Here is a 22,321-nt window from a genome sequence, read left to right on the forward strand (position 1 = left end):
ATCATTAGTTTTCTCTACTTTTCCTGAGGATTGGGTCTCCAAGCACAATGGAGATGTATTCTATGCCTAGGACTTTTGAGACCCCTGTGTGACAGCTGCCTTAAATGAGAGCCCTTTGTCACTTTGAAGGTACCTACTTAGAGGAGTTATTTCATTAACTAACATTTTTGTTACCTCAGAGGCTTTTTCTGTATGGCATGGAGATGCTTCTACCCAGTTAGTGAAGGCATCTACCCATACCAGCAGGTATTGAATGCCTTTTGTGTTTGGCATATTGGTGAAGTCTATCTGCCAGTCTTCCTCTGGATAACTTCCTATTCTTTGGGTTTGAAGAGGAAGGAGTTGCCTGTTCAGGGGATTATTTTTAAGACAGACTTCACAAGCATTAACAACTTGCTCCGTTGTTTTTAGTAAGTTCTCTCGTGAAAACAATCTCTGGCACATCAGTAAGTTTTATCCTTTCCCAAGTGAAAAGCTTGATGAAGGATTTTAAGGACTTTCTATTGGCTGGAGGCTGGCAAGTGAAGTTTGCCATCCTCTAACTGTAGCCATCCTGAGGGCTGACAAGTATCCTCGAGAAGTGGCCCATTCTGTTTCTGTAGGGGAGCCCTGAGGTTTAATTTCTCTTATGGAGCCTTCCCAGATTAGAGGGTTTTGAAGTATGTTGATGTCTTGAGGCTTCCTTGCCACTGACGTTGCTGCCTAATAGCTAATCTGTTTCCTTGGCTACCTCATCTGTTCCCTTTTGATGTCCCCTACAATGCATCACTGCTATTTCTCATGGAAGGAAAACTGAGGATAATAGCCTGTTAATTTTCTTGTGATATTCTATAGGAAATACATTGGTAATAAGAAAATGCCTTTCCTTTCAAATGGCAGCATGAGCAAGGAGAACCAGGCAAGCATACTTGGAGTCGATGTAAATATTAACTGCCTTTCCTTTGTTTAATTCAGTTGCTCTTGTAAGAGCTGTTAGCTCAGCTAATGGAGTGCTTGTGCCTGGAGGGAGAGACGCAATTTCAATGATGTCATTTAGAGTGACTACTGGTAATCCTGCCTGACTGATCCCTTTTTCTACAAAAGAGCTGCCATTTGTGAAGAGGGTCCAGTCCTGGTTCTCTAGGGAAGTTTCCCTGAGATCTTCCCTGGCTGCATAGGTCTGTACTATGACTTGTTCACAGTTATGCTCAGGTTCCCCTGTTTCCTTGGGGAGGAAGGGGGCTGTGTTTAGGCGAGAACAGGTCTTTAATTGGATGTTGGAACCCTCCAACAGCAGGGCATGATATTTAAGGGGCTCGCTAAAGGCTCCCCCGGAGTACTGTAGTCCTGCCACATTATATGGGGTGTAAACAGTTAAATCGTTTCTTAGGGCTAATTTGGATGCTTCTGGAACCAGCAGAGCTACTGAGGCAATGTCTTGGAGACATGCTGGTCATCCTTTAGCCATCAAATCAAGTTCTCTACTTAGGTAACCCACCGGCTGTTGAGCTGGTCCTCAAGCCTGTGTTAAAACTCCCACAGCCATTCCCTTCCTTTCTGATACATACAGATTGAAGGCCTTCCCTGCAGGAAGGCTAAGAGCTGGTGCCTTAAGCAAGGCTTGTTTTAGCTGGTCAGAGGCCTTTAGAGCTTCAGAATCCCAGGTTAAAAGATGACTTTTAGCTCCCTGAGTTTCTTTTCTTTTCTTTTCTTTGTTTTTTTTTTTGAGACGGAATTTTGCTCTGTCACCCAGGCTGGAGTTCAGTGGCATGATCTTGGTTCAAGCAATTCTCCTCTCTCAGTCTCCCAAGTAGCTGCTTTTCAAGCTGCTTTTCTATTAGAAAAGAAATGTGCAGGGCACGGTGGCTCATGCCTGTAATCCCAGCACTTTGGGAGGCCAAGGCGGGCGGATTGCCTGAGGTCAGGAGTTCGAGACCAGTCTGGCCAACATGGTGAAACTAAAAATACAAAGAAAATTAGCTGGGCTTGGTAGCATGTGCCTGTAATCCCAGCTACTCCGAAGACTGAGGCAGGGGACTTGCTTGAACCAGTGAGGTGGAGATTGCAGTGAGCCAAGATTGCACCACTGCACTCCAGCCTGGGTGACAGAGTGAGACTCTGTCTCAAAAAAAAAAAAAAAAAACAAAGAAATGTTTCGGGAGCTGCCTTTATTAAAAGAAAAAAAACCTTACCGAGGACTCCTTACCCTAACTGCCTAAAATAATTTCTTAATAACTCCTGTAATATTTCCTAGAGCATTATTTTAGGGATGATCTGTTGGTGATAATTTCCTTAAATTTTTCTGAGAATATTATTATTTACTCTTCATTCCTGTTGAGTATTTTCTGTTGACATAGAATTCTGGATTGACAGGCTTGGGTTTTGTTTGTTTGTTTAGCAATTGAAATTTTTTAATATATTTTCAGATATGGTTTAGATGTTTGTCCCCTCCAAATCTCATGTTGAAATGTGATTCCCAGTGTTGGAGGTAGAGCCCAGTAGAAGGCAATTAGATCATGGGAGCAGATCCCTCATAAATGGCTTATGACCTTGGTGATATGCGAGTTCTTACTCAGTTAGTTAACCTGAGATCCGGTTGATTCTGGGACCTTCCACCCTGGCTCTTTTACTCCTGCTCTTGCCATGTGATGTGCCTGCTTGCACTTTGCCTTCTGCCACAATTGTAAGCTTCCTACGGCCCTCAACAAAAGCTGAGCAGATGTTTGTGCTGTGCTTATACTGCTTGCAGATCTGTGAGCCAATTAAACCTCTTTTCTTTATAAGTTACCCAGTCTCAGATATTATTTACAGTGATGCAAGAACAGCCTAACACATTTCCTTTTGGCCTTCTTGGTTGCAGATGAGAAATTCATTCTAATTTGAATTGTCATTACCTATTGGTAATTTCTGTTTTTTTTTTTTTTTCAGTTGCTTTCAAGATATTTACTTTGTGTTTAGTTTTTAGTATTTTGATTATGATGTGTTATAAGGTAGATTTATTTTGATTCATTTTGTTTGGGGTTCACTTGGATTCTTGAATGTGCGTTTTTGTTTTTGCCAAATTTGTAAACATTTTATTTTTACAATAAAATGTGAAATGAATGCTACTTCATTTTTTCTTGTCCCACAGGTTGCTGACAGTCTGGTTGTTGTCATCCTTTTATTTTTTCAGTCTGTTTTTTCTGTTGTTCTTTTTCTTTTTTTTGAGATGGAGTCTTGCTCTGTCGCCCAGGCTGGAGTGCAGTGGTGCCATCTCCGACTCCTGGGTTCAAGCGATTCTCCTGCCTCACCCTCCCGGGTAGCTGGGACTACAGGCGTGTTCCACCATGCCCAGCTAATTTTTTGTATTTTTTTAGTAGAGACAGGGTTTCACCATATTAGCCAGGATGGTCTTGATCTCCTGACCTCCTCATCCACCTGCTGGGATTACAGGCGTGAGCCACCTGGCCCTTTTCAGTGTTGTTCTTATTGACTAATTTCTATTGCTTTTTCTTCAGGTTCATTGATCATTTTTTTTCTTTCTTATATTTATTCTTCTGTTGAGCCCATCTAATACGCTTTTATTTTTTACTGTATTTTTCAGTTATATAATTTGCATTTGGTTCTTTTATATCTTTATTTGCTGAAATAATCTTTGTTTTTTTCTAATTTTCTTTTTAACGACATTCATAATGGTTGCTTCCATTGAAACTTTTTTTCTGATGACTGCTTCCAAATCTTTGTCAGATAATTCCAACATCTGATTCATTTTGGTGTCGACATCTGTTGATTGTGTTTTCTTATTCTAGCTCTTGTTATAATGAATGATTTTAGATAGTATCTCAGACATTTGACACATTTTGTTATGAGATTTTGGATCATATTTAATTGTCTTCATAGTAGGGAGTCACCTTGGTAGCGTACAGGTCTTAGCCTGCTTTTTAAATTTTGGTCAGTTTCAAATGTAGTTAGTTCATTGTTAAATGTCCTATCTAGGATTACACTTCAAGATTTAACTACCCCTTTTTCCATCTACCTTTTCTCTCAAATCTTCTTCCTCCTGTCTGTTTGGGAGACACCAGTTGCTACAGCAATGCGATGATAGCTGTGGAAGTCCAGGCTTCCTCCTCAGCTTCTCCTAATACCCACTCAATAAGGGAAGCCTAATACCTCCTGCTACCAGTAAGCCTAAATGAAAGTTCAGGATATGTTTTCTGCTTCTGCTTTACACCACCCTAGAGGAGATATTAAGAAGTACTACTCAGTACTGTTTGGAAGTGGGTAGAAGTTCAGGCTTTTCACTTGCTGCCTGCTCAAACCAGGTGGCACATGAAACTAGGCTTCTCGTTTGCTTTCCATGGACACTAGTAGAGAAGGGCCCGTTTTTTTCCCATTGGGTTTGGCATTGTCAGGTTTCTGTGCTGCCATGTACCCTTTTCTGGTCCTTTTCCTAGAGAAAGCAGGCTTTTCTTGGGCTCTTTCATCAGCACCTATTGGCATTTCTGGGTTACAGAATTCTGCAGTACCCAGTCTGTGATATATAGGAAGTGAAAGAAAACCCAAGGTATAGAGCCCAGAAATAAATCTGTACATTCAGTGGAGGAAAGAATAGTTTCTTCAACCAAAGGTACACTGGACTCACCTTAGTAGCTTTTTAAAAAGATTAATGCTTGGTCTCTTCCCCAGAGAAATATAATCAGAGTGAGAGACATGTCAGGGAGGTAGACTGCATCAGTCTATAAAACATTTGCAGGCAATTTGAATGGGAGCCAACATTGAGAAGCGCTGTTTGAAGCACATACTTCCCACGATTGTTGAGTTTTTTTCAGATAGCCATTTGACCCAATTCTGGCCAATAAGAGTCTTTGTACGGTGACTTCTACAAGGGAGCTTGTTCTTTTGAACATTGTCACGTGTGGATATGAATCTTGGAATTGCCATGAGCATCTTGCTAAAGGCTCACAAATATAGCCAACCTTGGAATGCAGATGAGAATGATGGAAAGAAACCTAGTCTTGATGTCCCTTGACTGCCAAATTAGCTTGCTCTGGAATCTTTTGTGCCTCTATACTTTCCATTATATGAAAAAAATGTGTCCTTATAGTTTCAGCTGTAAGTTTGAATTCTGACTGGTATCTGAAAGTTTCTAAACTGCTATAGCTAATGAGAATAAAAACTAGTGGTAAAATATATCACTGTTCTCTACCATGTCCATTTTCTGTTACTATAGCAGAATACCTGAGACTGGGTAATTTATTTTAAAAAGAGGTTTATTGGCTAGGCGCGGTGGCTCACGCCTATAATCCCAGCACTTTGGGAGGCTGAGGCGGGCAGATCATCTGAGGTCAGGAGTTTGAGACCAGCCTGACCAATATGATGAAACCCTTTCTCTACTAAAAATACAAAAATTAGCCGGGTGTGATGGAATGCACCTATAATCCCAGCTACTCAGGAGACTGAGACAGGAGAATCGCTTGAACCCGGGAGGCGGAGGTTGCAGTGAGCCAAGGTCAGATTGTGCCATTGCACTCCAGCCTGGGCAACAAGAGCAAAACTACTTCTCGGAAAAAAAAAAAAAAAAAAGAGGTTTATTTTGGCTCGGAAATCAAATCCAAGATCAGACTGCCACATCTGGTCGGTCCTGAGGGTTGCATGCTGTGTCATAACATGGCCGAGAAGCAGAAGGGGAAGTGGGTGCATGTAAAAGGGACAGAACCCCAGGGGCAGCCTCACTTTATACCAACCCACTTGTGGTAATTAATCTAGTACTGTGATAGTGAGAACTTACTCACTCCCTTGAAAATTAACCTTGTCTCTGGAAAGTGACATTAATCCCTCTAAATGATCTAATCACCTCTTAAAGGTCTTGTCTCTCAGAACCACCATACCAGGGACCAAAATTTCAACACATGAATTCTAGGGGACAAACTCAAACCATTGAGCTTGTTTTTCTAATATATGTCAAATATAAATGTAACGAGAATAAGCTTCTCTAGTGAATTTATTGATAGCTATAGAAGTTTCCTCCAGTATTAGATTTTGTTTGCTACTTATGTTAAGATGCCAGAGTAGTTGATATTGTTATTGCTTGTTTTGTCAAATTGCTTTCCCAACAGCTATCTTTCTACCATGTTAGCAGCAATAAGTATTTCTTGTCTTTATTTTTTATCATTTGATTTTATTTTGGGGATTGTTGTTTGCCCATGGCATGTCATTATACTGAACATGTAGATCATTTGTCTGTTTTTACTCACTAGTTATATTTTTTGGTGGGGAGGATTATCTAATCATATCTTTTGTACCATAATGTAACATATTTGGAATTTGGGGAAGTTGTAGTTACTTCCCCAAAGATTAGTAGTACTAATTCTACATTATAGAATTAGTATGAGGTTAAAATGAGATAGTTTTCTAAAGTTCTCTGAGTACTTTGGCAATGAAAATATTAGCAATCCTTTATCAATTAGCTATGAATAATTGTTACCATCTTTGTTTCCCCTTTTATGGCATTATTTATTTTAATACAAAATTATATTTTAAGTAATATTTAGCCAAATATGTCACTTTCCAGTCACAATTTAAATATAAGAATAAAAAGCATAACAAAATGATATAGATATATACATGAGTTGATGCGGCAATAATGTGAACTAACAAAAATACCATGATAGACTGAAAGTGGAAAGTATTTTCAATAAAATGTTTCTTTATATTTTCTTAGTATATGCTCTTTAAACCGGTTTGCCTAAGGTCAGGTTGTTTTCTAAAAGTACTATGTCACATGGGAAGTCTTCTTTCTCAACCAAGTCATTGGTATGGAAACAGTTACCAAGTTAACCCATTTATGTCTAGTGCTCCATTATTGGCATGCTAAGCTCCTGGGAGTTATTTATATCCTACTGTTCAAGGTCATTGCCGAGGCCTGATTTTTCGCACAAAAAAAGTTTGCTACCTCTGGCATAAATGGGTTAATATATGAGGACAAAAGTCGACCAGGTTAAAAAATGTGAAGTGTGTAATCTATCAAAGTTGATTTCATTCTATTTTTTTTTTTCCAGAAACATGATCAGGGGCAAGTCTTGTTGGATATAGTCTTCAAGCATCTTGATTTGACTGAGCAGGACTATTTTGGTTTACAGTTGGCTGATGATTCCACAGATAACCCAGTAAGTTTAAGATTTTGTCTTTCATTTTTATTTAGTTTTTCCTCTCAGTTTAGTATTGAAAGTCCTTTCTGATTTACAATGTTCACTGATTTGATGAGATTTTTTTTTTTTTACTTGACTTAAATAGAGGTAATTCTTTTTCTTTTGTTCCTCTTTTCTTGACGTTTTAATCTTTCAGAAGTTATTAGCTTTAAGGCTTTCATGATTATGTCAGGTAATGTCACTTTCATTGATTATGTGTCTCAGACAACTAAAAAGTAAGTCCAATTTATGCCTGTTGACTGAAAGAGAGGAAATTGGGCATAAAGGTTAAAATACCTTCAGATATATATAGTCTGCACTAAAGTAAAATTAGTTTTTTTATTGTATTTGTAGAGAGCTATTTCTAATAAAAATTCTTAATTTATTCAATGTCAAATTTCCAGATTTCATCAGAGACCCTCACAAATAAGATAGAGATTAAATTTCAGAGCTGTACAATTATTTGGCATTAAACTCCTTGGATTTTTACTTATTCTTCAGTAATTGCAATTGTGGTTCTTATAATTAGAAAGATCACATCATAGAAATAGAAGATAGCACGTGATAGTAGAAATGTTTACTTTGACAATTAAGCATTATAAAATGCACTAAAGGATATATCTTACTCAGAACCTAGATAAAGGGTATACAAGCAAATTCTGATTGAATTCTTTGTAAATTTATGTGCTTACACAGTGAGGGACTTCTACAATGAAGTATATTCTTTTGATTAGTGTAAGAGGATCTCCATTTTGAAGGGAATATTTCGTATACTTTTAGAAAAATTAGGAGGCTGAAGAAATGGTTCTGAATTAATGTTTTAGAAATCTGTTTATAAGGCTATATTAATAGAAGGGCTATAGAAAATCCAAGTAATATTTATGAGAAAAGTTGGTTTGTTTTTTTTCTTCCTCTCTCTCGTGGTTGGGACCTTCGTTCTCTGAATGAATAGCTAGTGGGAATTATATATGAAACGTTAAATACTACCACTTATTTTCTTGACATCATTTACTGATTTTGTACCACAAACCAGCCATGGAAAAATATGAGGATGGCACAAAGAAAAACAAACCAAGGGCCAGCTAGTCTCAGAGAAAATCAATGCTTTTATACCTAACTAAAATTAAAATAAACTTTCCTCATACTTTGATGCCTTCCCTAGACGACCTGAGCTTCTTCAGGGGCCTAGAGTTATACTGTTGTTTCCTGATAAATAAACCCATGTAAAAATGGAAGTGAGTAGAAATATCAATAATGCAACCTTTCCCAGGTTGAACCTAAAATAATCAAAAGGGTCAGAATGTAGTTTAAAGAGTTTATTCAAGTGCAAAGGTTGAGGACCTCAGCCCAGGATATACTTGCAAGTTGCCTTGGAGAGTGCTCTGGAGAACATAAGAAAGGTTTGAGTTTTTAAAGAATAAACAGGATCAATCAGGAGAACGAGTAAGTGCAAAAGTTGTTCTTCAGGAATTCTCATTGATTTACAGAAATAACATTGGTTAGTGATTGGCTATACATGGTTGAGCTATAGGATGTATAACATTTTACGGCTACTTGGCTTCAGTCTACAGCCCACATAGCAGGTAGCTTCAAGAGGTAATTATGTCGCTGAAGGGAGAGTGAGATGTGACTGCTGTTACTTTTTAAATGCCTTTCTTGTCCTGATCATTTAAAGGTGCTCACATTCCTCAGATAAAAGGTTTTTTTCCTTTCTTACCAGAAAGGCAAATTGTGAGCCAAGCAAATAGCTGAAAGTTGACTGTTATACCTCATTAAGTATACCTCATGGAGAGAAAAAATAGATAACTCTTAGATCTTGCTGACCCTCGTAAGTCAGATCCTCTAGCTATAGGCTGGCATTAGATTGACGGGGTAAGTGACAAGATGACGAAGAGGAAGAGACCAGCGACTCACCACTGTAGTCACTACCATAAGTATGAAAACCATCCTTTTCAGGAAGCACTCCAGAAGGATTAATATTGAGATCATGTATACTACAAGAGATAAAAATTCTGTCACATAAATTTGTATACAAAAAGACATATCATATACAAAAAGATGTAGAGCTAATTACACCAGAATGAATGTAGGGAAAAAGGTATTTGTAGCTAGGTTGATCTTTTTGCTGTCTCCTACTTTTTCTTTCTTTGTCTTTTCTATCTTGAGTATTCCTTCTCAAATAAGATACGATTCCAGGTTCCAAGAGTCCAGTTGTTTATGATTCAAAGAAATTCTTCCAGAAAAGTTAGAATCAGAATTTTAAAGGCCCAAAAGAGGCTTTAGAGATTATCTAGCCTCACACTCTAATTTTTCATAAGACATCATCCCAAGCCAAAACTACTTCCTGGCATTAGTGAAACTAGGACCTGGATCTCCTAACTCCCCATGCTAGTCTTGTCTGCTGCACTGCAGTTTCATTATTTAAATATTTGGAAGAATTTTTGAGATGCCAAAATGTGTCCACAGAAGGACCTTTAGAGCACAAATCTTATAAATAGTGTCCCATTTCTAGTTGTCAAGAGCACAAATCTTATAAGTAGCGTTCCAATTCTAGTTGTCAGTGTGAATTAAGGCTTTGAGGATAATTAATGGACTGAAGGAAAAAGATGCTATGCTTCAAGAGAAAGGAGTAGGGGAGTATCATTTATAAAACATCTGTGAATTTGTTAATCAACTAAATGTTTTGCTTATAATATTCCATTTTATTCTCACAATACTTTCCTCACTTATGATGAAAGTATCATTAAAACCATTTTAAAGATGAAAAACTAATGCTTATGAAAGTCAATTAATTTGTTTAATGTCATGCAAACTACTGAAGTAGCTGAGAAAGAACTTGAACTCAGATCTAACTTCAAAGCCTGTACTCTCTACCACATGATGTTGCTTCCCAAGTGATGATAATATGGATGCATAGGATTTACAAAGTAAATGAACATATTAAGGAGAGGAGGTAACCATATAATAAAATTACTATCAGTAATCAAAAGGAATTTGACAAGATTCTACTAGAATTAATTCTCACCTATCTTTAGCTCAGAGTTTTTAAATCTTAAAACTTATGTGTGTTACATATACATGTGCACATGTATCTATATATTATGTATATATTTATGCATATTTTTATATATTAGTTTTAAAGAATTAGAACTGCTGTTGCCTTAGACATTGAAATTAATGTAATTGGGTTTATAATTGATAAAGGTAAAAGGCACTTAGCATGTTGTTTTTTTCTCGTAAGTATTAAATAACAAATACAGAATAATAGCTGACTGTCTTTCCCTTTAGAATCTTCCTTGGTAATAAGTTCCAGTGCAACAAAGAAAGCTTTGACTTTTCAGAATTTCTCATGCTTTAATTTAAGACCTGTTTATCACAATTTTAGCTTTTAGCATAGTATCTTGTTGTAGTAGTAATATTCAGTAAATGTACGTTGAATTAATGAGGAAAATAATATTGTGGTTATAATTCATTATGCATTATTTCTTTAATTTTATGAGCAGTTAAAGGTGGCTTTTTCTTAGTGGTCTTTATCAGCATGCTATTTAACAGAGCCTTGAGATTATATTATTCCTGTGCATTTACTGTTACTTTCCTTATTAAATTGAATTATACTGCTCTTAAGTAGGATAGAGGGTAGATTATTAATTATTGTTGGCCTGATCTTTATGCAAGTTCAGTCTTCTGGAATTTTTGTTGGATTATGATATTTTACTGGTTTACTCCTCTTTGCATAGCTCCTAACCCCGTGGTTTTCAGACTGCAGCTTGCATGAGAAACAACTGGAAGGCTTCTTAAAATACAGATTTCTGGGACCTATGCCTAGAGATTTCTGAATCAGAAGGTCTACTGTGGAACTCAATAAATTACTTTCAAATAAGTTCCCTTGTGTCACTAATGCTGCTTGTCCAAGGAACCATATTATGAAAATCACTACTCTAATGCAGTATACTGTTAATTAACACTACTAACTTATGACATAATTTATTTGGTATAATTTTATTTACCTTTTTAATATTTCTTTTACATAACTCAATTCTTACATTATTTATCACGTTAGGTTTCAGTAAATATGGGAAAAGTCACATAGAAGCTGACCATTATTTCAGCAAGCCATGTTTTAGTACATGGTTGCTAAAATGTTTAAATTTATTTTATCTATTTCACTATTTCTTTCTTATCTGTTCATATGTTTCTACTGTAATATCTCAATTCAAGCTCTTATTTACCTATTGTGTAATCCTCTTTGGTAGCCTGCTAACTGGTATTTTTTGCTTCTTGTCTCTTTTAACTCTTGTATTTTGAGAGGGAATGGCAGAGAGACCTGGGGTACACCGAAGTGTTTAAGAAAGAAGCAGGAGCATATGCAGAGATCAAGAGTGAAGAAACAGGAATGCTGAATTTGAAGAACTGGAAAAAAGTTTTAGTATTAAACTTTTATTTAATAAAAGAAGAAGGGGTAAAAGATGAGGTTTGAGCAGTACGTGATATCATAAAATGCCTTTTAATCCATGATAAAATCAAACATGAATTTTTTTATATGACTAAACATAAGACTTGTGTTTTACACATATCCCTTTGGTTATAGTGTAGCCAGTAACTAATAGACAGTTGGGAGATTGTTGGAATAAAGAAATTACTAAGAAAGTAGTGGTTGGCTGTGGGGAATGAAGAAAAAAAGGTAAGTGCTAGAGATAATTCATTTAGGAGATAAAGTCAACAGGACTGGCTGATTTGATTCAGATAGAATGAGTTCATGAGGAAAAGGGGTAAATCAAGGTCACTACTTCAAATTCTGTTTTTGGCAACTTGGTAAATAGAAAAAACATGCAAATAGTATTGTTGGTTTTTTCATTTCAAAATGTTTATTTCTAGCATATAGAAATACAGTTAAGTTTGTGTATTGATTTTGTATTCTATACTCTTCCTGAGCTCACTTAATTCTAGTAGCTTTTTGTAAATTCTGTAGAATTTTCTACATAGATTATCGTGTAGATATATGGTAAATTACATTGATTTTCAATTTTTAAACCAACTTTGTGTTTCTGGGATAAACCCCAAGATGACTAACTGATTGTGTATTAACCTTGTATTTTGAGACCTTGCTAATACACATTACTGTTAGTAGTTTCTTTCATTGATTCCTTAGGATTTTCTGTGTATATTAACCTTGTATTTTGAGACCTTGCTAATACACATTACTGTTAGTGGTTTCTTTCATTGATTCCTTAGGATTTTCTGTGTAAATAATCATGTCTTTTGCAAACAGGGACAGTTTTACTTCCTCCTTACCAGTCTTGATCCTTTCTGTTTTTCTCATTTTTTGATTTGTTATTACACTGGCCGAAGCCACCAGGGCAAAGATGAATAGAAGTGATAGGAGCAGACTACCTTTTCTTGTTCCCGATCTTAGAGGAAAATACTGAAAACACTGTTTCCCCATCAAGTACACTGTTTAGTTTTTTCCCTAAATCAATGTGACTGGGGCATAAATTACAGAGAATAAGATTCAGCAGCCATTCATAATGAAAACTCAACAGAACTTGGAAAAGAAAGGAAAGCTTTTACTGTGACAAAGGACGTTTAATATTTAAAGATGCATCCAGGATATGCAAAGTAAAACTACAGTGAAGTAGTACTTCCACTAGAAGTAGTATATCCACTAGAATAGTTAAAATTAAAAATTATTTCAATACCAAGTGTTGACAAGGATGTGGAACAACTGATAAAATTGCTTGTGGTAATTTAAAATGATACAACCACTTTTTGAAAAATAGTTGGAAGTTTTCTTGTAAAATTAAACATAGGTTTAATATATACCACTGAGAAATCCTACTTTTAGTTATTTATCCAAGGGAAATGAAAACATGTCACATAGAGCCTTGTATACAAATGTTCATAGTAGTTTTATTCATAATAGCCCAAATGTGAATTAACTTTAATGTCCATCAATAAACAAAGGGATGAAAAATAACTGCTGTGTATCTATAGAGTAGAACACTATATGGTTCCATTTATATTAACTTACAGAACAAGCTAAACTGACACATAGTGACCAAAAGCAGATCAGTAGTTGCCTAGGGTTTGGTGGACTGATTGCAAAGAAGCAGAGGAAACACTTCAGAATAGAAATTATCTTGATTGTGGATGGTGATGGTTACCTGGCTGTATACATTTGTCACAATTTAAACTGCATATTGCAAATAGGTACAGTTAACCTGGCTGGACCCAGAGTCTGTATTCTGTGTCCAATTTGGGAGGAGTATCTCTACTTATTTCTTAAAGGTTCCAACTCCTCTTTCTTGCGACTCTGGAATCTAACTATACATGTATAGTTCAGCTGTCAGCCAGAGCTAACCCTAACCCTAACCCTAACCCTAACCCTAACCCTAACCCTAACCCTAACCCTAACCAGAATGAACAGTGGTTCATTGTTGGTTCATAGCCAGAGTTTGAGGCTAATCCTCTTTCTGAGTTCTACCTTTCGGAATTTCCTCCCAATTTTCTGTCTTTTTTTTTTTTACTCCATTCCTAAACTCTGTCCTCTGACACCTCAAGTCAGTAAGGATGGTCCTCTGCCTGTGTAGGATTTGAACTTGCCCCAGGCAAAGATTGCTAATATGTATGTCAGCCCTTGCAGTTTTTCTGTTTTTTCGAGAGTAGATTTTTCTCCTCTTTTTGCCTACTTTTGGTTGCTTTCCAATGTCAGATAGTACACTCATGAACACACAGAGAATAAAAATTAATGCCATCAACAGACAAGAAATTTTCAAGATTTTTTAAAAGATTGAATGTTGACATTCAGTGTTGATAGGATTGGTGGAAGAGTCAAACCAGAGGAAAACTTACCAACAAGGTGTTGAAGAGGAGAGATTTCTGGGTAATGTGGTACGGGTATCAAAGTGATTAACTGAGAAACTAATTGAAGCCACTTGGCCTCGTCTTTTCCCCTTTTCTAATTGAACAGAGGGCAACAGATATAGTTCCCTGTGGAATAAAGCTGTGTGTTAGGGTATGGTTGTTGGGGGAAGAACTCATTTTTCTTTAGCAATATAATTGTCCACCTCGAAAGCTCAAATGAATCATTTGGAAAACTATTATAGCTAGTAAGATTTAGAGCTCCACAAACAAATATCAGTACCTTTTTATATACCATTTAGGAGACATACTCCAACAAAATAGCAAATCACATTTTTAAAAAAACCCATCTTCATTAAACATCTAGGAATAAACCTTAGCAGGAGTGTCAAGAGCCATATGAAGAATATATAGGCCGGGCGCGGTGGCTCAAGCCTGTAATCCCAGCACTTTGGGAGGCCAAGACGGGCGGATCACGAGGTTAGGAGATTGAGACCATCCTGGCTAACCCGGTGAAACCCCATCTCTACTAAAAAACATACAAAAACACTAGCCGGGCGAGGTGGCGGCACCTGTAGTAGTCCCAGCTACTTGGGAGGCTGAGGCAGGAGAATGGCGGGAGCCCGGGAGGCAAAGCTTGCAGTGAGCCGAGATCTGGCCACTGCACTCCAGCCTGGGCGACAGAGTGAGACTCCGTCTCAAAAAAAAAAAAAAAAAGAGAAAAGAAAATATAGAACTTTGCAGGAAGATATAATAGAAATTATGAATAAATGGAGATATACCATGCTCATGATGAGGAATGCTCAGTATTGTAAAAGATCTCAGCACTATTTCAGTTTCATTGGTAGAACCAGTGATATTGCTGGTTAGAATCTGAATGGAATTTTTGGGGAGAAGATTTGACAATAGGATCCTCAACCTCCTCGGGAAGAGAATCTGGATAAACTTAGCCAGATATATAAAATATAATCACCTTGTCCTAACAGATATAAAAATGTATTATGATGACATAGTACTTAAAATAGTATGTTTTTAGTATGGATGTAAGCCAATGGGGTAGAAGAAACAGCCCAAGTATCAATTTTTGTCTGTATGAAAACACAGTTTATTATAATGATGGTATTCAAGATAGGTATTAGAACAATTGGTTAAAGATGGGAAAATATGTATTTAGATTCCTAATAGATACTATATATAAAAATAAATTCCAATGTAAATTTAAATGTAAAACAATAGTATAAAAATGTTGAGTAAGAGTTGGAAACATTTTTAATAATAATTGTTTATTATGATCATCCTAGGCAACAATAGTTCATGCATTTGTAAAGGAGATGTTGACAGATTTCACTGCATAACATTTAGAATATACACTGAGGACAGAATACCAACTTGAGGGAAATACTTGCAACTTATGTAACGTAATATTAAAATCTAGAAGAGCTTCTACAAATAATGAATAAAAGTCAGATAACCCAATAGAAAAATGAGAAGATAGCATGAACAGAAAAAGAGTAACTATTAATGACAAATGTGACAAGATGGTATTCAGCTTCACTAGTTAATCACAGAGATGCAAATTACAATGATAACACTCTTTGCATACTAGATTAGCAAAAATACAGATTCACACTACCTGTTCTGGCAAAGGCTAAGGGGAAATGTGCATTCTCAAGATTAAAAATTTATTGTTTGGAAGAATTTCTCTTGCAACACTATTTTTAATAGGAAATAGTAATGGAAAAACCTGAAACCCTCATAAGAGAATAGTTGAATAAAGTATGTGACATCTGCTGGGCATGGTGATGCATGCCTGTAGTCCCAGCTACTGGGGAGGCTGAGGCAGGAGAACCACTTGAGCGCAGGAGTTCTGGACTGCAATGCACTATGCTGATTGGGTGTCTGCACTAAGTTCAGCATATATATATAATTATTGAATGCTTATATGCAGGTGTACCACAGCATTGCAAGGTATACTTACTGGTAGTGAACAGAGGCCAGCTCTTTGGATGGGAGAGTAGAATTGGAAGAGCCATAATAAAGGACTTTTATGTGTTTTTTTTGCTGTGTGTGTGAGAGAGAGAGAGAGAAAAAAACTTGAATGTTTTATATTGATACTTTTTTAAATAAAAAATGTGTTATAGAAAACAAAAGGGTAAACGATCATTCATCTAAACTTGACTATGCTTCCAAATCCCTTGGGAAACATAAACAAATTGCTGGCACCCTATGCCTAGAGATTCATGGTTAGTTGGTCTGTTCACTTAAATATCTGAAGAAAGTCCCTATGCGAGTCTGATACTCTTTGACCATCATTCATAGTCACCCATTTGGTTAAGTCACCTGGTTTTTATAATAAAATAATAAAAGACTTGAGAGGTAAAAGGGGAGCTGTAGTGGGAACGTATTCACATGAGGATTTATCCAGCCCCACTAGTTCTCCAGCATTGTTTTTGTTTTAATTTTATTTATTAAATTTTGTTTTATTTTTATTTAGCCATTGTTTTTGTTATAATTTTATTTTATTTAGCATAGTGAAAGGTAAAGTTGGGATCAAATCCAAGTTTTCCACATCTTTTCTTTCTACTGTTTTACTAAGCCCTATGTTTTTTACTGGATCTAGTGACTCTCCAGAATTACTTTATTTGGGAGATGTTCTTCCTCCCAAGTTTCTAACTTGATTTCTAGTGAGAAATAGGATTGATTTATAAGAGAAACAAAAGGTTAATATCACAATGTGTACAGCTGCCATTAAGATGAGTAATGGCAGGTATTACTGCTAAAGATTTCTAAAAATGGATAGAAAATGGAGTATTTTCAGATGAAATATGCAATACTTGATCTTTGCTATCTTGGGCATAAATACATTCTGTGCCTGAAATATCTCACCTTTACTTTAACTCACATCCTTCATTCCCTTCACATCCTTTACCCTACCCCTCTACCTTCACTTTTTTTAAGACTTAGAGTAAAAGTCACTTTCCTTCTCAAGCCTTTCCTGACTACTACTACTCCCCAGGTATAATTTATCTCTTTCTTTTTTATCTATAGCAGTGGTGATACTTTCTTGAGCTGATACATTTCTTACCAGTTTTTGAGGATAGGAACTATGTTTTGATCTTATATCACCCCAGTACCTGGCACAGTGCCTTATAGAAAGTAGGCTTCACATAATGAATGAGTTAAGGGAAAAAAATACACATCTAAAACTTGATACTGTGGAAAAGAATGTAAGCTAGAATTTAATCTCCAAAATGATACTGAAACAGATGAAATAAATATGTGGCTGTAATTTGTCCAAATTATATTTTCTTTAAGACCAAGGCTGTTTACAATAGCAACCCTGAACAGTTTGGAGTTCAATTACTTGTTTGATTGATTGAAACATGGTCTTGCTCTGTCACCCAGACTGGAGTGCAGTGTGCAATGGTGCGATCATGGCTCACAGCAGCCTCAACCTCTCAGGCTGAACCTCACCCTCCTAGCTTCCCACCTCAGCCTCCCGAGTAACCAGGACTATAGGCATGTACCACCACACCTGGCTAATTTTTTGTTTATTTATTTTATTTTTTTTGTAGAGACAAGGTCTTACCATGTATCTTTCCCCTAATTTGCAGAAAGATACAGATGTACAAATAGAAGAAGCTCACTGAACTGCAAGTACAGTGAAAGTGGTCGAAAGACAGACTTTTGAAAGCAGCAAGAGAAAGAGAAAAGTGACTTGTTACATACAAGTGCACCTCAATAAAATAATCAGTGGATTTCTTAGTAGAAACCTTGCAGATCTCAAATGTAGAAATTTTATTACTACGTTTTGGCAGATAGAAAAATTAACTTTGTCATATGAAGCAGTATATGGAGTAAACAAGAGATTCTTCCCAGGGAAAAGAATGGGAAATTGGCTTTGAAAAGATTAGAAACTATGAGCCATCAGGTAACCGATTAGCAACGTCTAATCGCTTTGAAAGGTTTGAAAAGATTAGAAACCGAGCTCCATCCTTAAATAGATACTCCTTCATGAATGGAGTTGATGATGTAGTGCCATCTCTTATTAGCTATCAGTATTAACTAGATAGTTATAGTTTCTAATAAAATATTACATTTAAAATTCATATATATTTCATTGCAGACAGTTCAGCTTTTCTCAGATGTAGCACAGTAATCCAGTTAGTACAGCGGTTCTTGGCACAGAAAATGCTGTCTGTAACTATAGGTGGTGATATAACCCCAGTGCCCATTTATGTAAGAACAAAATTAAGGGTTTGTAACATGTGTTTTCAAGATGTATTAAAACAGTTACTGTAAGCAGTTCCGCTCCCAGATACATATTGAAGAGACTTGAAAATGTATGTCCACACAAAAATTTATACACAGATGTTCATAGCAACATTATTCATAATAGCTAAAATATGGGAACAATCCAACTGTCAATCAAGTGATAAGCAGATAAACCAAATGTGGTGTATCTACATAATGAAATATTCAGCAATGAAAAGGAATGGCATACCACAGCACACTCACTGGGATGGCTATAATTTTTTTTGTTTTTTTTTTTTTTTTTGAGACGGAGTCTCGCTCTGTCGCCCAGGCTGGAGTGCAGTGGCCAGATCTCAGCTCACTGCAAGCTCTGCCTCCCGGGTTCACGCCATTCTCCTGCCTCAGCCTCCTGGGATGGTTATAATTTTTTAAAGGTAGTGTTGATGAGGATATGAAGAAATGGCAGTCTTTATACATTGATATTGGAGATGTAAAAAGCCACTGTGGAAACAAGTTTGGCAGTTTCTCAAAAAGTTAAATATACAGTTATCCTGTGACCCAACAATACTACTCCTAGGCATATACCCAAGAGAATTGAAAACACATGTTCACACAAAAATGTGTACACAAATGTTCATAGCAGACTCATAATAGTCAAAAAGTAGACACAGCCCAGTATCAGCCACAAAAAGGAATGAATTATTGTTACATGCTACAATGTACATGAACCTTGAAAACATTATACTATGCGAAAGCAGACAAACACAAAAGTCAACCTGTTGTATGATTCCATTCTTATGAAATGTTCAAAACATAAATTCGTAGAGACAGAATGTAGGTTAGTGATTGTTAAGGGCAGCAGGGAAGGGCACATTGAGACTGACTGCTAATAGGTACAAGATTTCCTTTGAGGGTGGTGGAAATATTCTGGAATTAAATAGTGATGATGGTTGCATACCATAGGGAATATACTAAAGTATAATGACACATACCTGTTAAAATGGTAAATTTTGTGGTGCATGAAATATATCTCACTAAAAATACTGCATACAAACAATGCTGAGTCTTGTCATATGTATTTTATAATTTGATAAATTTTGCAAAGTTATCTTCCATTGAGATGGTAAAATTTATACTTTCAGAAGCTATGTACAAGAGTGCCTGTTCTTCTCACGTGTATGTCATTATACGTTTTAGTCTTTGCCCAATGTTACTGTTGAAAACTAATAACCCAATGTAGATTACTTTTGTATTTCTCTAATTATGATCAAGATTGACTATCTTGTCATATACTTAAATGCCATTTGTATTTCCTTGATTGTGAACTTCCATTCTTATTCATTGCCTGTTTTTCTATTAGTGTCAGTTTTTTTCTTACTGATGTGTAGAACTTCTTTATATATTATGGTTTTTCCTAGTTTGTTTCGCAACTTAATGATGGAGTTTTACAACAAATGCTGTTTTTACTATTCAATAGTGCTTGTTATAGCACTGTTCCATCTTCCTGGTTTAAACCAAAAACCTAAGCCCTATCTCATTGATATCATTGATGAGAGCTGTTAAATTTCTCAGTGCTTGTCTTTGTACTTCTAAGCTATGTCAGCTTAATGCATCTGTGTATGTAAATGTGTTAGTATTTCTTTTACCAGAATATTTTGAAGGAGAACTAAATGAGGAAGACAGGTTTTCAATAGATTAATTGATCTGAAACTTTGATTGTAGACAGTCATTAAAGTGGATATAATTTATGACTTTTCCTAGAAGATATGAAGAACAAAAATCACTAGATTAATAGATAGATGGATGGGAAGGTGGATAAATGGGTAGATAGATTGAGGAAAGTGTATTAAACAGGGCTGAAAATCCTACCCCTGGCTATTGAATCATTCAGCAGGTTTAGTCCTTCAGTAAATTATTTATTTACTTACTTATTTACTTTACTTACTTTCTTATTTTGAGACGGGATTACAGGTATGTGCCACTGCTTCTGACAGTATTTTTAATTCATATTATGTCAAGTCCTGTGCTAGGTGCTGACTGTACAGTATTGACTGAAACAGCTTTTATCCTTGGTTTCATTATAATCTAATGAAGGAGTCAGAAAAAAAAAGGTGAAACAAATTTAATTGAGGCAATGTAATGAAGGAATATAATGTTCCTTACTTGTTTATAGAAAATAAATGGGAGCTGTATGACGTACTTTTGGTAGGGTGGTCAGTGAAGGCCTTTCTGAGGTGGCAGGCTTTAAGCTGAGACTTACAGGTCGTGAAGAGTACTGTAGGAAATCTAGAGGGCATTCTGTGAAAGGGAAGCTTGAAATTGAGGGCCTTATGATGGCATCGTTCAGAAACAGAAAGGAGGCCATTATGGCTGGAATTTAGTAAGTTGAGGTGGAAGAGGTGAGAAGAGACCATACAAGCCATAGTTTTTGGATCTACTACTGAGAAATTATCAAGGTGTTAAGCAAATGAGTGACATATTCAGATTTATGTTTTAATACTACTATTGCTTCTTTATGGAGCATGAAGAGGGACATGGTGATAAGAACATCAACTGGGAGAGCAATTAAGTGGCAGTAGGCAGAGCTTAGACTAGAGAGATAAGGATGATAGATTGATAAATTCGAGATACAGTTTGAAGATAGACTTGGATTTGATGTGTTGGATATTATGGACAGTGGAGAGGAAATCATTATTAATTACTCCCAGCCATTTATTTATTATTAAAAATCTATGTGTTCTGCCTGGATTTAATTATGGGTGGTAGAAGTTTGGTTTATAAATAATGATACATAAACTTCCTTGGAAAATTCTACCATATCTAGTACCTCATTTTGGGTTCTTTGAGTTTTTTTAACCGAAACATGTTAGCAGTTAAAATTTTTCTGAATTCAGCCCTAATTGTCCAGAAATAGAGCTAAACTGGCCTTCAGAAGTATTGAAACTGCTTAAGATTTCTCACACATAAAAATCATTCTCAAAACTAAACATTGTATCTTTAAAAAATTGGTGGGTTTTTTTTTTTTGAAGGGGAGGCATTTTATTTTTAAAGGAATGAGGTAAATGTTATAAAATTTCTCCTCAGTGGATTTTCAAGTTCTGTAGTAGAATTTTGCCTGAATGGGTGTAAAGCCCAAGATTGTGTGTGTGTGTGTGTGTGTGTGTGTGTGTGTGTGTGTGTGTGTGTGTGTGAAGGGTAAAGAGAATTTTGAAAACTTGCTAGATTATTAAGAAATATAGTTAAATTAATGTGAATCACTTCAGGTTGCTGCAATTATTAACCATCTTTACTTTTGAAATAGAGGTTATTGCGCATTGTACAGTGTGATGGAAAAGTCAAATCAAATCTTAGTATTAACACAAATACATTCACTAATTTCTAGCATAATTTTATTACATTTGATATGAAAAATATTGTCTGTAATGTAATGGTTATTTTCCTACCTGGGCCTATTCTGAAATGCAGCTTTAAGCATTAATCTCCAAATGGAACAGATTTGTAAGAATCAATATAGTAGTTCCCAAAGGAAAAAAGAAATCAATTTTATTTATTTATTTTTCAGAGGTGGCTGGATCCTAACAAACCAATAAGGAAGCAGCTAAAGAGTGAGCATACATATTTAACATTTTGCAAGTTTACTTTATAAAGATAAAGGATTAATATAGTCTGATTAATTAGAACTACTTTTATTAATTCTAGGAGGATCTCCTTACAATTTGAACTTTAGAGTCAAATTTTTTGTAAGTGACCCCAACAAGTTACAAGAAGAGTATACAAGGTGGGTTTATGGAGTATATTTTTCTTGAAAATATTGTCAAAACTCTAATATAAAATTTTGAAATTAATTAGGCAAAAGGAAATTACTATGGTGTAATTCTGAGCTTTACAGTCAGTACACAGAATAAGTTATGGTTGTTCCAAGATAATGTTTTCCTCCTTTTTTGGATGGCTGGGAGAATGTAAGGGGATTTAGAACCTCAGGGCGGCCCAGTCCAGCCCCAAGCAGCCTCCTGAGCCATATAAATATTAAAAATTTCTACTTGTGAACACTGCTTAAGTGTGGC

At 36.0% G+C, this 22,321-nt stretch overlaps 1 protein-coding gene across 4 annotated transcripts in view; it reads left to right on the forward strand.

Moving 5' to 3' along the window:
* Positions 1-22,321, forward strand: part of PTPN4 (protein tyrosine phosphatase non-receptor type 4) — a 219,801-nt gene that overhangs the window by 100,690 nt on the left and 96,790 nt on the right. For 3 of the 4 annotated variants that reach the window (XM_023185205.2, XM_023185207.2, XM_031936405.1), the window contains exons 3-5: positions 7,017-7,124; positions 21,820-21,862; positions 21,936-22,035. In XM_023185205.2, coding sequence (XP_023040973.1) covers positions 7,017-7,124; positions 21,820-21,862; positions 21,936-22,035 — 251 coding nt within the window. The remainder of the gene's footprint in view (positions 1-7,016; positions 7,125-21,819; positions 21,863-21,935; positions 22,036-22,321) is intronic. The other variant, XM_023185206.2, reaches the window with a different exon arrangement.

This window comes from Piliocolobus tephrosceles, chromosome 11 (genome assembly GCF_002776525.5).
Source record: "Piliocolobus tephrosceles isolate RC106 chromosome 11, ASM277652v3, whole genome shotgun sequence".
Taxonomy (NCBI): Eukaryota; Metazoa; Chordata; class Mammalia; order Primates; family Cercopithecidae; genus Piliocolobus; species Piliocolobus tephrosceles.